This window comes from Halichoerus grypus, chromosome 1 (assembly GCF_964656455.1).
Source record: "Halichoerus grypus chromosome 1, mHalGry1.hap1.1, whole genome shotgun sequence".
Lineage (NCBI taxonomy): Eukaryota > Metazoa > Chordata > Mammalia > Carnivora > Phocidae > Halichoerus > Halichoerus grypus.
The window spans coordinates 127,321,932-127,336,750 of record NC_135712.1 but is presented as its reverse complement, the minus strand read 5'-3'; the positions used below and the strand labels follow the sequence as shown (position 1 = coordinate 127,336,750).

The following is a 14,819-nucleotide window of genomic DNA, read 5'->3' as shown; positions in this document are numbered from 1 at the left end:
TCATACTTTACATACACTTTAATATCTTTTTTTTCCTCCTGGTAGTATATTGCAATGCTCTTTCTATTTTATTTTATATCCTTTTAAAATACTATTTAGGGTTAGGACAGAGATGTTGTCAGGAAAATCAAGGAAGGTAGGATCAGATGCGATCTCTGCCCTCAAGTAACTGAAAATCTAATATGGGCACACTGCCTTTAGAACTGCTTTCAAATCCTGATTCCACTGTATGCAGTCTACATGATCTGGGGCAAGATATTTAATTTCCTCAGGTCTCAGTTTTCTGGTCAGTCATTGGAGTGAATGTCACCTTTTGCCTCTTGGCACTGTGGAAGAGTTAAAGGAGGTGATCCATACAGTATGTGGAGTCTAGCACCTGGCAATGATAAGCACTCAAAAAGTGTTGCTGCCATGATCCTTATCAATATAAGTGTATGAAGACACTTTGTAAAGCACTACATAACTATCAGGGATGATTACTACTAAGAAGGCATCTGATTCTTGGAAATAAAACAATTCATAAGCAGCTCAAAAATATCTTAAATGTACACTAAGAAATTTGTAGCTTAAAAACAACTCTGGTCTAACTGTATGGTTATGTGACACAATCTGGAATTTTTGGCTGTTTTTGCTGGACTCTCAGCATTAAGATGGCCCTTGGCCCCTCAGTGCAAGCAAGGTTAATGATACAGGCATTTTACTGAAGTTTTGCTATGGTGAACTTTTTAATAACCTGGAGGCCATATCACTCTGCCCTTTTAGTCCAATATGAAAGAAATTTAGTCATGCAAGAGGGCAATAAGCAATCAGCTGAGGTTTGGAATAGAAAAGGAAGCAGTGCATTTCTATAACAGTGATCTTGAAAATGGAATATTGGAATAAGAAAAGATTATGTGAAAGATTTGGGTTCATGCCCAAACTCTATAGCTTCCTACCCTTGTGACTTTGGGCAAACTGTTTATTTAACCTTACTATGCTTCATCTGTAAAATGCAAATAATAATTTCCACCTTTGGGAGTATGGTTTTGAGTTTTGGGGATAATGCAGGTTATCATTATTGAGGGGCCCAAGGAGCTGACACCTTGTACACTGTAGATGCTCATTAATTATAACTTGCTATCATCAGCCCAGGTTAGATTAGTTTTTAGGCAGGTATACTTGAACATAATAAAATCACAGCCCAGCAGGTAGAGATTCAATGTTGCTTTGGAACAGGGGTTGGCAAACTATGGTGTGTGGCCTAAATCCTGCTCACTGCTAGTTTTTGTGAATAAAGTTTTATTGGAACACTGCCACACTCATTCATTTACGTATTGCCTATGGTTGTTTTCATGTTCCAGAGGCAGAGCAGAGTAGCCGGGACAGAGACTATATGGTCTGCAAAGCCTTAAATATTTACCATCTGGTCCTTTATAGTAAAGGTTTGCTGACCTCTGCTTTATTTTTTATTTTATTTTATTTTTTAAAGATTTTTATTTATTTATTTGAAAGAAAGAGCATGAGCGAGAGAGATAGCATGAGCAGGGGGAGGGGGAGAAGCAGACTCCGCTGCTGAGCAGGGAGCCTGACGCGGGACTCGATCCCAGGACCCTGAGATCATGACCGGAGCCGAAGGCAGACGCTTAACGACTGAGCCACCCAGGCGCCCCTGACCTCTGCTTTAGAGACATATTTGTTTGTTTATTCAGCACCCCATCAATCTAGAATTGTGGGAACACTAAAATTGTACTTTATAATGATACTGCTACAGATGTGGTGACCGTCAGTGTGAAAATCAGTTCCAGCATACCAACATGAATACTTCCTCAGGAAAGAGAGGAGACAGAATACTCTTTGTTAGCTTGAATGTTCTAAATGATAACATTCATATCTCTACTTACTTATTAGATTAATTGCCAACTAGCTGCTAATGTAATAAATGTGCTTTAGAAATCAGAAAGTCCACCTCTCCATTAAGTGAATTGCATTAACATTAGATAAATAAGTTATTTCTTGCAAACCTAATCTATTTTATTTGTACCTGCCATCGAAGACTACGTCTCAGATTTCAAGGACTCTGGATTTCCAATCTTAGGCAGATGGCTGCTGGTCTGGTGACAACATTGGAAAGGCAAGTTAAAAATGACTATTTCTATCAAAAGAAAAGGGGTATTTCTCTCTCACTGTGGTTTGCAAGGTACTTAGTACCACCTGGTATACCCACAACAGCAGTTCTCAAACTCTTTGGTCTTAAAACTCCTTTACACTCTTAAACATTATTGAGGGGCCCAAGGAGCTTTTGTTTATGTAGATTTTATCTATCAATATTTACCCAATATAAATGAAAATGAAATTTAAAAAACATTCATTTGTTATATCATTTTAAAAATATAAAAACAAACCCAGTACATCATAACAAAAATAGCATTTTAATGGAAGACAACTGTAAAAAATAGCCAGAAAAATGACATTCCTTTACATTTTTGAAAATCAGTTTAATAACTTAATGGCTTAATAGGAGGCAGCAGGATTCTCGTATCTGTTTCTGCATTTAATCTGTTGTGATATTAGGCATCATGCCACTTCCAGAAAACCATTGTACACATGTGAGAGAATGAGAGTGAATTAAGAAAATAATATCTTAGTATTATTATGAAAACAGTTTTGACCTCATGTAGTCCCCTGAAAGGGTCTTGGGACCTTGGACAACACTTGAAGGACTGCTGGACTGCTCACCTCCTTCCTCCCTGGCTTCCTATTTCCCTGAAATACATGGGAACATTACCAAGGCCTCCACATCTGGAGCCCAATTCAATATGTATTCATTAACTCTTTGCCCTGAAGAAAAATTTACATTTTAGTTAGGCAACCCAATTAAGTCCCATTCTGTCACTGATTGTGTGTGTGTGTATGTGTGTGTTTATGTGTGGCCTTGGGTAAGTCATTTCACATCTCTGAACCTCAATGTTCTCATCTGTAAAAGAAGGCAACGGCATTAGACCAGGGGTTTTATACCTGACATATTTGGATATCTAAAGGTTACCAGAATGATAACAAGGGGACTGGGGATCCTGATGTCCTATAACCATTGTCTGAATTGGATATAACGTATTTTCCCCACATATTCATACTGAAAGTTTTCAAATGTATATCTAAATTAGTCTCATGATACTAATTAACAAAATTTAGAAAATTAAGACCTTTATCTCAGTCACTTTTAGTCATGATATATTTTCTTAATTAATAGATATAAGTCCAACTGCTAACACATAGGTAGCTATAATATCATTGAATGCTAAAAGCTAGAAAGAGGTCCTCCTTAATAAACTCAGAACTATTTTTCCAGCTGTGACATGAAATAATTGTACTATCTTATTCTGATTCTGATCACAAAAAAACTGTGGGGGTCCACAACCACCATGTCCATTGTCCACATGCTTTTCTATAATATGACTTTGCCACTCCCCCATCAAGGTGTGGAGTCTAACTCCCCTCTCCTTGACTCTGAGCTGGCTTTATGACTTACATGTAACTAACACAATGCAGCAGAATTGATGCTCCATGACTTCCAAGGCTAGGTCAGAACAGGCCACACAGCTTCTCTGTTCTTTTGGGATGCTTTCTCTGGGAAAAGCCAGCCACTGTGTGGGAAATGTGACTAACCCAAGACCATTATGCAGGCACTCTGGTTGACCAACCAAGCTGAGCCCAGCCTTTCAGCCATCCCATGTGCCAGGCACGTGAGCAAAGCTAGACTCAACTCTCGAAACAAGCTCCTCCCCCAGCTGAGTATCACTGAGTGACTTCTGTCAACATCATAAGAAGCAGAATTGCCCCATTGAATCTTGCCTCAATTTCTGACCCTCAAAACCATGACATGTAATAGAATAGTTAAGTCACTAGGCGTTGAGATGGTTTCCTATGCAGCAATAGATAACCAGTATTACCTATTAACCAGTATTATCAGCAGTAGTAGTATCTGAGTAAGTCATCAGACTTTGCTGAGCCTTGGTTTCCTGAAGAGGTTGTTTGAGGTGATCTTCATGGTATCATCTTGCTCCTTAATGCTACTTTTCCCTTTTTCCACCTGAGACCATTTATCTTTCAGTCCAAAGAGGAACAATGGCCTCTGCTTTGTGCTGAACAGGACCTGCTCCTCTCTGGGTTACTAAGGAGACTGGGCAAGATACCCACAGTATGAATGACCTGGAGTCTACAGCTTTGGGGCAGTGAGGCTCAGCAGTGACCAGGGCCTTGGATAATCAACCCAGACAAAGGTGAGAATGGTCGCCTAGAGCCATATTAAGTGCTGCATGAGGGTTTTTCAGCTTTGTGAGCAAGTGCTCACTGGAATGAAGGGAAACTGTTCAAACACGTCAGAGCTAATGGGCCCTCTAACAAACCCCCAAGTCCTCTTGCACTGTAACAGAAGTCAGTTAGAGGGCAGATTAGAAGAGCTTAAGAGACTATTAAGTAGAAAGAAGCCATTACAAGCCATTAACTGAGCAGCTTAAAACTGCTACACACTGACCCAATGGCTTATAATGGCACCAGGAAAGAGACTACAAAGCAGTTTGGTGACTTATTCCAAAACTTGGGGAGATGATGGGAGAGAAAGAACATAACAGCCATCAGGAAGTGAGGGTTAAAAGCTTCCATCCAACTGACATCAGTGCACACCGCAGTTCCCAGCACCTAGCTCATGCTAATGGCAAAAGGTAGCAGTTCATGAAAGTTTCACACAATCTCCTCAGGATACTAAAAAAATCCAAATATAATTTATTCATAAGGATAAAGTCTTTCCTGATGTCCCCAGGCAGAATGAATTTACCTTCTCCAGATAGTGGTTATACATCACTTATCACATCCCATCACGGCTATAACATTATTTATATCATTTGTAGTTTAAATTTATGTTTCACTTAGTTAGGCAGTGAATTACAGGTTGTAGCTGTGAGAATGGTTTAAAATATGTCTTTACCCCACCACCTGATGCATAACAAGCATGCCACAAAGGTTCAGTGAATGAACGATGAATGAAGAATGAATGAACAAATAAAAGAATGAATTAATGAACGCATAAATGGTCTGAGTACTGTTCATAGGTGAAAGGGAATGAGATATACCAGGCTATAAACGGCTGCCTAAGACTTTAGGGAACTGCCTGATACATCGCTTTATCTTTTTCAGCCTAATGCTGAAGGCCAATTGCTTGAAAATGTGGTACCACCTCCCAAAATCCCCTGTTCTCTAGTTGTGCTCTAGGAAAATAGAGTCCTTTGTGAATACACTTATTAATGTGATGTGTTTTTGACTTAAGGATATGGTTGGAGGGAAATCAGAAATATATGGTGAGGTTGGAAAGGACACTCCCCCCCTTTTTTAAGGGGTGGAGACTGAGGAGCTTTTTCTGTATATATAAGACTAACATGGCCTGTGATTGGGTGGAAGTTGTCAGATATAATAGAAAGAATACAGCTGGGAGCCAGATTCCCCTGGAACTGACATAGAAATGAGTCTTCCGTTTTAACCATTTACTAGCAGGATATGGTAGCCAAGAAAACCGCCTTATAGACCTCCCACTACAGGGAGTGTAACTGACCAAGATCCCCAGCTGCTGTGCCCTGAAATACATCCCTTATTTTACATACTTGCACTGAGGCCAGGCTCCCAGTGTCTGCATGTGTAGGGGATATTAAGGCAGGCATGGGGGACATGAAACTTTCCTGCTGGCCAATATTGGCCCTTAGGACTCCCTGGTGGCCTTGCTTGACCTTCCTTAGATGAATGGCATTCCAGGACACTGCTGCCCACCCCTTTCTCCCTCTCTCCTTTACTCATGGTCAGATTTGCATTGCGGTCTGCAGATTTCCACCCTATGTTCCTAATAAAATTCTTGCATATTTAATCCTGTTTCTGGGATTATCTGGACTAACACGTGGAGTGACCTTAGACAAGTTACTTTATCTTTGAATCTATTTCCTCATCTGCAAAACAAAGTTAATAATGCCTGCTAGGTGGGAATTGTAAGAATGATTAAATGTGATAACGCATGAAAAGCTCTTAACCCTGTGCTTGGAAAATATAGGTGCTTCATAAATGTCACTTCTCCCTTTCATGTCATTTGTTTTCTTATGAAATGTCCCTAGCAATGGGGTTAAACCATATTGACTTGGGCATTTGGGAATAAATGAAGCCTTGGTGTAACAAAACTGTCTTTTTTTAATTATAGTCCCTCCCCCTTCTCATCAACTGCTTCTCAATTTGGGGAAAGTCTTACTTTGCAGACCTCTCTGAAATCTTTGATCTGTTTAATAATGTGGATTGAAAGGGAAAAAACAGCTGCAGGGGGAAATCTGATTAAACTTTGTGTGCTAGCTTTATTACTTCCTTCAGTAAGGTTAATGCCAAACACTTTACCTTGTCATCCAATTTCCGTGCATTGAATGCAAGTTCAACGTAGTCATCATTGCCAGATAATTCTTCTGCAATCACCTAAAGAAAAAATTTTCAAATATTTTCAAGTGTTTTCCAGAAGCTTTTGAAGCCACTGTTCTGATCCAAGGACCCAAGATTAAAAGAAGTATTTAAATATTTAAAATGAAGAAGGAGATTAAATTTTTCTGGGATGTGTGGAGAAGCAAAATCTCCAGTCTTACAGTAAAGGTGGCAAGATGAGGTATTGTTCTTCTGGGAAAGAACAAAGGCCAAAGGCAAACCTCAAACCTGGATTCACCATCCCAAAGCTTCTCTGGGTTTGTGCACTTTGGGAGTGAGCCCTTGGATCCACGGCTTTATAGAGCACCAATGGGGTCTTCAAAGATTCTTTGAACCGTTTGTATGGATTGAACATGGAAGTAAAAAAAGAAAAAGCTTGATATGAATGCATCATTTAAAATATTCAAGCAACAAACTCAGGTAAGTGCTTGTGAGAGTGGTCATAACTTACACCACAGGGAATCTTTTTGCATTTTTCACTTAAAAATGACTTTAACATTTTTTTAAAAAACGAATCGGTCACTTTCAAGTTAAAAAGGAATGTTCAAAGGACCTCAGGAGGTTTGCTGCCTGGCAATTTACCCCCCTAGCAATTCAGATTTTCCTGGTACATTTTTCTACCTTTTTTTTCTCTTGTCTACACAATGATGAGACCACTTTCTCTACCTTTCTCACAGGCTCTAAAACGAGATGCCAAAGTTTCAAGTACTGGAGTTTTACTTGAAATTTTAAGGTTTTATTTAGAAATACTTCCAGTATTGCCCATTGGAACATTATGTGATGACAGAAATGTATTGTAATCTGCACTATCCAATACAGTAGCTGCTAGCCACATGTATTTACTTTTTTATTAATTTTTAAAAATTCCAGTTAGTTAACATACAGTATTATAATAGTTTCAGGTGTACAATATAGTAATACAACAATTCTCTACATTACTCAGTGCTCATCATGGTAACTGTATTCTTTAATCCCCATCCCCTATTTCAGCCCCACCCCCACCTCCCCTCTGGTAATCATCAGTTTTTTCTCTATAGTTAAGAGTCTATGCTTGGTTTGTCTCTCCTTTTTAAAAATCTTTTCCTTTGTTTGTTTTGTTTCTTAAATTCCACATATGAGTGAGATCATATGGTATTTGTCTTTCTCTGACTGGCTTATTTCACTTAGCGTAATACTCTGTAGCTCCATCCATGTCATTGCCAATGGCAAGATTTCATTGTTTTTTATGGCTGAATAATATTCCAGGCATGTGTGTGTGTGTGTGTGTGTGTGTGTGTGTGTGTGTGTGTGTGTATCACATCTTCTTTATCCATTCATTTATCCATGGACCCTTGGGCTGTTTCCATAATTTCACTATTGTAAATAACACTGCAATAAACATAGGGGTTCATGTATCCCTTCAAATTAGTGTTTCTGTATTCTTTGGGTAAATACCCAATAGTGCAATTACTGGATCATAGAGTAGTTCTATCTTTAACTTTTTGAGGAACCGCCATTCTGTTTTCCACAGTGGCTGCACCAGTTTGCATTCGCAACAACAGTGCAAGAGAGTTCCTTTTTCTCCACATCTTCACCAACACTGGTTGTTTCATGTGTTTTTGATGTTAGCCATTCTGACAGGTGAGGTGACATCTCATTGTAGTTTTGATTTGTATTTCCCTGATGATGAGTGACACTGAACATCTTTTCATGTGTCTGTTGGCCATCTGTATGTCTTCTTTGGAGAAGTGTCTTCTGCCCATTTTTAATGGGATTATTTGTTTTTGGGATGTGGAGTTGTGTAAGTTCCCTATATATTTTGGATATCAACCCTTTATCAGAAATGTCATTTGCAAATATCTTCTCCCATTCAGTAGGTTGTCTTTTAGTTTTGTTGATCATTCCCTTTGCTGTGCAGAAACTTTTTATTTTGATGAAGCCCCAATAGTTTATTTTTGCTTTTGTTTCCCTCGCCTCAGGAGACATATCTAGAAAAAAGTTGCTATTGTCCAATGTCAGAGAAATTACTGCCTATGCTCTCATCTAGGATTTTTACAGTTTTAGGTCTCACATTTAGGTCCTTAATCCATTTTGAGTTTATCTTTGTGCATAGTGTAAGCCAGTGGTCCAGTTTCATTCTTTTACATTTAGCCATCCAGTTTTCCCAACACCATTTGTTGAAGAGGCTGTCTTTTTCCTATTGCATATTCTTTCCTCCTGTGTCAAAGATAAATTGACCATATAAATGTGGGTTTATTTCTGGGCTTTCTATTCTATTCCATTGATCTATGTACCTATTTTTGTGCCAGTCCCATACTGTTTTGATTACTACAACTTCACTGTACAAACTGAAATCTGGAATTGTGATACCTCCAGCTTTGTTTTTCTTTTTCAAAGTTGTTTTGGCTATTTGGGGTCTTCTTTGGTTCCATACAAGTTTTAGGATTGTCTATTCTAGTTCTGTGAAAAATGTTGTTGGTATTTTGATAAGAAGTGCATTGAGTGTGCAGATTGCTTTGGGTACTATGGACATTTTAACAATATTTGTTCTTCCAAACCATGAGCTTGGAGTATCTTTCCACTTGTTTGTGTCATCTTCAATATCCAGAGTACAGGTCTTTCAGGTCCTTGGTTAAATTTTTCCTAGGTATTTAATTATCTTTGGTGAAATAATAAATGAGATTGCTTTCTTAATTTCTCTTTCTGTTGCTTCATTTTTAGTATATAAAAATGCCATGGATTTTTGTATGTTGATTTTGTATCCTGCAACCCTACTAAATTCATTTATCAGTTCTAGTAATTTTTTTTTTTAAAGATTTTATTTATTTATTTGACAGAGAGAGAGAGAGCACGCACACATAAGCAGGGGGAGTGGCAGGCAGAGGAAGAGGGAGAAGCAGGCTCCCCACCAAGCAGAGCGCCTTATGTGGGGCTCAATCCCAGCACCCTGAGATCATGACCTGAGCCAAAGGCAGATGCTTAACTGACTGAGCCACCCACGCACCCCAGTTCTAGTAGTTTTTTGGTGGAGTGTTTAGAGTTCCTCTATATAGTATCATGTCATCTGCAAATAGGGAAAGTTTTACTTCTTCCGTACCAATTTGGACGCCTTTTATTCATTCCTCTTGTCTGATGATGGGGCTAGGAAGTCCAGTACGATGTCAAATAACAGTGGTGAGAGTGGGCATCCCCGTCTTGTTCCTGACCTTAGAGAAAATGCTCTCAATTTTTCACCATTGAGTATAATGTTAGCTGTAGGTTTTTTGTATATTATGTGAAGTATGTTTCCTATAATCCTGTTTTTTGAGGGATTTTATCATGAATGGATGTTATACTTTGTCAAACGCTTTTTCGGCATCTATCAATGTGATCATATGATTTTTATCCCTTCTTTTATTGATGTGATGTATCACATCGATTTGCAAATATTGAACCATGCTTGCATCCCAGAAATAAATCCCACCTGATCGTGGTGAATGATTTTTTAAATGTATTGTTAGATTCTGTTCGCTAGTATTTTGTTGAGGATTTTTGGCACCTACATTCATCAGAGATACTGGCCTGTAGTTCTCTTTTTTTGCAATGTCTTTCTCTGGTTTTGGTATCAGTGGTATTAGGAAGTTCTCCCTCCTCTTCTATTTTTTGGAATAGTTTGAGAAGAATAGGTATTAATTCTTCTTTAGATGTTTGGTAGAGTTCACCTGTGAAGTCATCTGGCCCTGGACTTTTGTTTGCTGGGAGTTTTTTCATTACTAATTCAATTTCATTGCTGGTAATTGGTCTGTTCAAATTTTTTATTTCTTCCTGATTCAATTTTGGGAGGTTATATGTTTCTAGGAATTTATCCATTTCTACTAGGTTGTCCAATTTGCTGGTATAGGATTTTTCATAATATTCTCTTATAATCTTGTGTATTTCTGTGGTATCAGTTGTTATTTCTAGTTCCTTTAGATATAAGTTTAGGTTGTTTATTTGGGACTTTTCTTGCTTCTTGAGGTGGGCCTATATTGCTATAAACTTCCCTCTTAGAACAGCCTTTGCTGTGTCCCACAGATTTTGGACCATTGCATTTTCATTTTCATTTGTCTCCATGTATTTTTTTATTTTGTTTTTGATTTCTTGGTTGGCCCATTCATTGTTTAGTAGCATGTTATTTAACCTCTGTGTATTTGTGTGCATTCCATGTTTTTTCTTGTGGTTGATTTCCAGTTTCAGAAAAGATGCATGGTATGATGTCCATCTTTTTTAATATGTTGAGACTTGTTTTGTGGCCGAATAGGTTATCTATTCTAGAGTACGGCCCATATGCACCTGAAAAGAATGTGCATTCTGCTGTTTTAGGATGGAATGCTCTGAATATGTCTGTTAGATCCATCTGGTCCAGTGTGTCATTCAAAGCCACTGTTTCCTTGTTGATTTTCTGTTTGGATGATCTATCCATTGATGTAAGTAGAGTGTTAAAACCCCCTACTATTATTGTATTACTATTGATTAGTTCCTTTATGTTTGTTATTAACTGCTTTATGTATCTGGGTGCTCCCATCTTGGGTGTATACATATTTACAATTCTTATATCTTCCTGTTGGATTGTACTGTTTATGATTATATAGTGTCTTTCTTTGTCCCTTGTTACAGCCTTTGTTTTAATGTCTGTTTTGTCCAATATAAGTATTGTCACTTTGCCTTTCATTTTACTTCCATTTGAATGATAAATGTTTCTCTGTCCTTTCACTTTCAGTCTGTATGTGTCTTTAGATCTGAAATAAGTTTTTTACAGGCAGCCTATAGATGAGTCTTTATTTTTTTTAAATCTACTCCATGACCCTATGTCTTTTGATTGGAGCATTTAGTCCATTTACATTCAAAGTAATTATTGATATGTGTGTATTTATTGCCATTTTGTTACTTATTTGATGGTTGTTTTTGTAGTTCTTCTCTGTTCCTTTCTTCTCTTGAAGAAAGTTGGCTTTCTTTAGTAAAATATTTGGATTCTTTACTCTTTATTTTATGCATATCTATTATTGTTTTTTGATTTTTGGTTACCATTCAGTTTATATATAATGTCTTCTGCTTATAGCAGTCTATGTTAAGCTGATGGTTGCTTAATTTTGAACTCATTCTTTACTCCTCTCCTGTTTATGTTTCAGATGTTTGGTATCACATTTTACATCCTTTTATTTTGTGCTTCTCTTGACTGATTTTTAAGGATAAACTTTTTTTTTTTTTTTGCTTTTGTGCTTCCTATTTTTCTTACTCTTACTTGTGGTATTTGTTTTCTACTCACAGTCCCCCTTAACGTTTTTTGTAAGGCTGGTTTAGTGGTCATGAATTCTTTTAATTTTTGTTTATCTGGGAAACTATTTCTCCTATTCTGAATGATAGCCTTGCTGGATAGAGTATTCTTGACTGCAATTTTTTCCCTTTCAGCACTTTGAATATATTGTGCCACTCTCTACTGGCCTGCAAAGTTTCTGCTGGAAAATCAGCTGATAGCCTTATGGAGTTTCCTTTGTATGTAACTGCCTAGTTTTCTCTTGCAACCTTTAACATTCCTTCTTTATCACTATGTTTTGCCATTTAATTACTAGATGTCTTGGTGTGGACCTCCTTGGGTTATTTGTTGGGGGATTTCTGTGCTTCCTGAATCTGGATCTCTGGTTCCCTCCCCACATTCATAGCCACATGTAACTACTGAACACTTGATATATGGCTAGTGTAAGGTATAGATATTTTCTTTTACTTAATTTTGAATAATTTTATTTAAGTTTAAATAATCACATGTGGGTAGTGGCTACTAAATACAATAACATAACTCCAAACTAATATATTAAAGAGGAGAGTTAAATGCTGAGCTATCTGGTCCTTAGGAAACAAACCTAACCTTGGACCAACTGCTATTAGAGCAGATTTTTAATTCTCAAAAAAATGAGAGGCAGGGATAGGCAGCTTGATGATTTGAAATTTTATATTCTTAATGTTCTTGACAACTCCATCTTTGTCCCCCACTAAAACCTACATATTAACTGCAGAAGTGCTTAGTAGAAGTGAATGGCCTCACTTTCAAATCCTTTTTCTATCCCTTTTCCCTAGGGGTAGAAGGGTCAAAATTGTATTGGCAAAAAGGAAAAAGGAACAAGAAGGGAAGGAGTAATTTGGATAGCTAAGCAGTTGTGGCATCAACTCCCAATAGTCAGAGGGTTTGCTTCCTACTGTAAGGTTTGGACCAGATGCTCCATCTGGGCATCTGGACAGAGGGCTGCTAAGGAAGGACTTACCGTGATGGAGGATTTCCCTGCTGTGTTCCCATGCTTCAACAAGGATTTAGACAGTTTTCTCTGGGAAACAATCTGCACAAAAGGAAACAAAAGGTGGAGATACTAGTTATATGATTGTAGATCTACTTTTTAATTTTTTCTTTACAAAATTCTGTATTCACAACTCTACTGGAAATTATAACACTATGTCTATTTATTTTCTAAGGTTTTTTCCATGAAACTCTCCTAAATACAGGTTATTCCCTTCTTTCTTCTTATGGCATGTGATGTAAGAGAGTGAGGGCATGAGAAATTATAGATGAGTCAGTCAATTAGGAGGTGACTCAATCTGATGCATCTACAACAAAATTAGATGGAAAATGTTGGATATGTACCTTCTGATAAAACAGATAAAGTTTCAGAATGATCTCAAATTAGCCCTAAAACCTCTGTGCAAAGTGGGGGTGGGCTACAGGAAGGAAAAGAAACCCAAGGTCTAAATATACACTTTCTATATCTATAATCTCTAGAGTTCTGTTTTTAACATATTCATTAGGGAGCTATAAAGTCAGTCATTAGAAAACTGATGCCCAGACAAGCAAAAAGAAGTAATTGGGGTCCTCTTCATGATTCGGTGTCAATGCACAACATGCAATGACAACTAAAGTTGCTATTATATTGGGAGCTATTCTTAGCAGAACTTGCCCCACCCTGCTCTTCCTTCCCATTTTTGAAAGAAATGTATGGCAAGGTATTGGGGCCCTGATGGATATGCAATCCATGATTTTCAAAGGAGACAAGATTTAATCAAATGACAGCTGTGCTCTTGCTGAGGGAGAACAAAGTCATACCTTGCAGTAGACAGCTTCTATATAAGATGGCTCCCACTGGTCCTATTCATGCCATTGTGCAATTCTCTCTCCTTGAGTGTGGGATGGATCTAATAACTTGCTTCTAATGAATAGAATACCACAAAAGTGGTGGAGTATCCTTTCTGAGATTAGGTTACAAAACGAATGTAACTTTCTTCTTGATCACCATCTTATTCTTCTCTCTCAGAGCCCTTGTGCTGAAGGGAGCAAGTTGCAATGTTGTGAGTAGCCCTATATAGCAGCTCAGGTAACAACATACATATGATTTATAGAATAGGAAAGGAGATCACTGTAAAAAGCAGGGATACAAACCCATTCTCTGACATCCTTATATCTTTTTGTCTCTGTGTTAGAGCAATGAAAATATTTTGTCTATGCTAGTGTCAAATGCAAAAAGTTCATAGAACTTTCCTAGGCCAAGCAGATTTAAAGATCCTGATGCTCAATTGGCTATCTGAAGAAAAAAGAGTATTTCTGTAAGAAATCACCTGGTGATGGATGATGATAATGACGACAACGAAGATAATGATGATAATGACAGCAATGGGAACTCCCATTTAAGGAGTACACATTCCCAAAATATTTACTTAGCTTTCATTGTTCCAGCCTCAGTGTTAGGCACTAAGAATAGAGTGGTAAGCAAAGTCAGATGCAATATCTGACCTAATGGAACTTACATTCTGTGGCAGAGAAAGGCATTAACCAAATGGTCAAATAAACCAATATAACTCAGCACAAAAGAGAGATGCATTGGCTGTGGTGGGAACAATAAATGGATAGGTTGTGGGGTGGATGAGAGTAGACCACTTCAGAATCTTTTGCAGTAGTCCAGGCAAGAGGTGGTGGTGGTCGTGGAAATGGAGAGAAGAGGAAGGAATTTGGAAATGGATTAAAAATGAAGAGAGCAGGAGGTATGATAAATGATAAATGCATCATTGGATCAGATGGTTGTGCCATTCATTGAGATAAGGGACACTGAAAGAGGATATTAAATTTGGGGAGCAAAGAACACGTATTCAGGTTTGGGGCAGAAAGCAGATTGGAGTAGGTTGAAGAAGAGAGAAAGAGGGAAGGAAACAGAGCAAACACAAGAAGAAAATTATTTCAATAAGTTTGGCTATAAAATGAGGTAGAGAACACAGAATCTGAAGGAAATGAGAAATTGAGTAAAGTTGTTTTAGTGGTCACTTTATTGCTAATTTTATTTCCCCACAAATTTGGTATTATTAATTTCCTT

General features: G+C 37.8%; 1 protein-coding gene across 5 annotated transcripts in view; it reads right to left on the bottom strand.

Moving 5' to 3' along the window:
* Positions 1–14,819, bottom strand: part of CPNE4 (copine 4) — a 592,776-nt gene that overhangs the window by 125,471 nt on the left and 452,486 nt on the right. For all 5 annotated transcript variants that reach the window (XM_078071749.1, XM_078071750.1, XM_078071756.1 and 2 more), the window contains 2 exons: positions 12,732–12,803; positions 6,400–6,474 (listed from right to left, as the gene is read on the bottom strand). In XM_078071749.1, the coding sequence (XP_077927875.1) occupies positions 6,400–6,474; positions 12,732–12,803 (147 nt within the window). The remainder of the gene's footprint in view (positions 1–6,399; positions 6,475–12,731; positions 12,804–14,819) is intronic.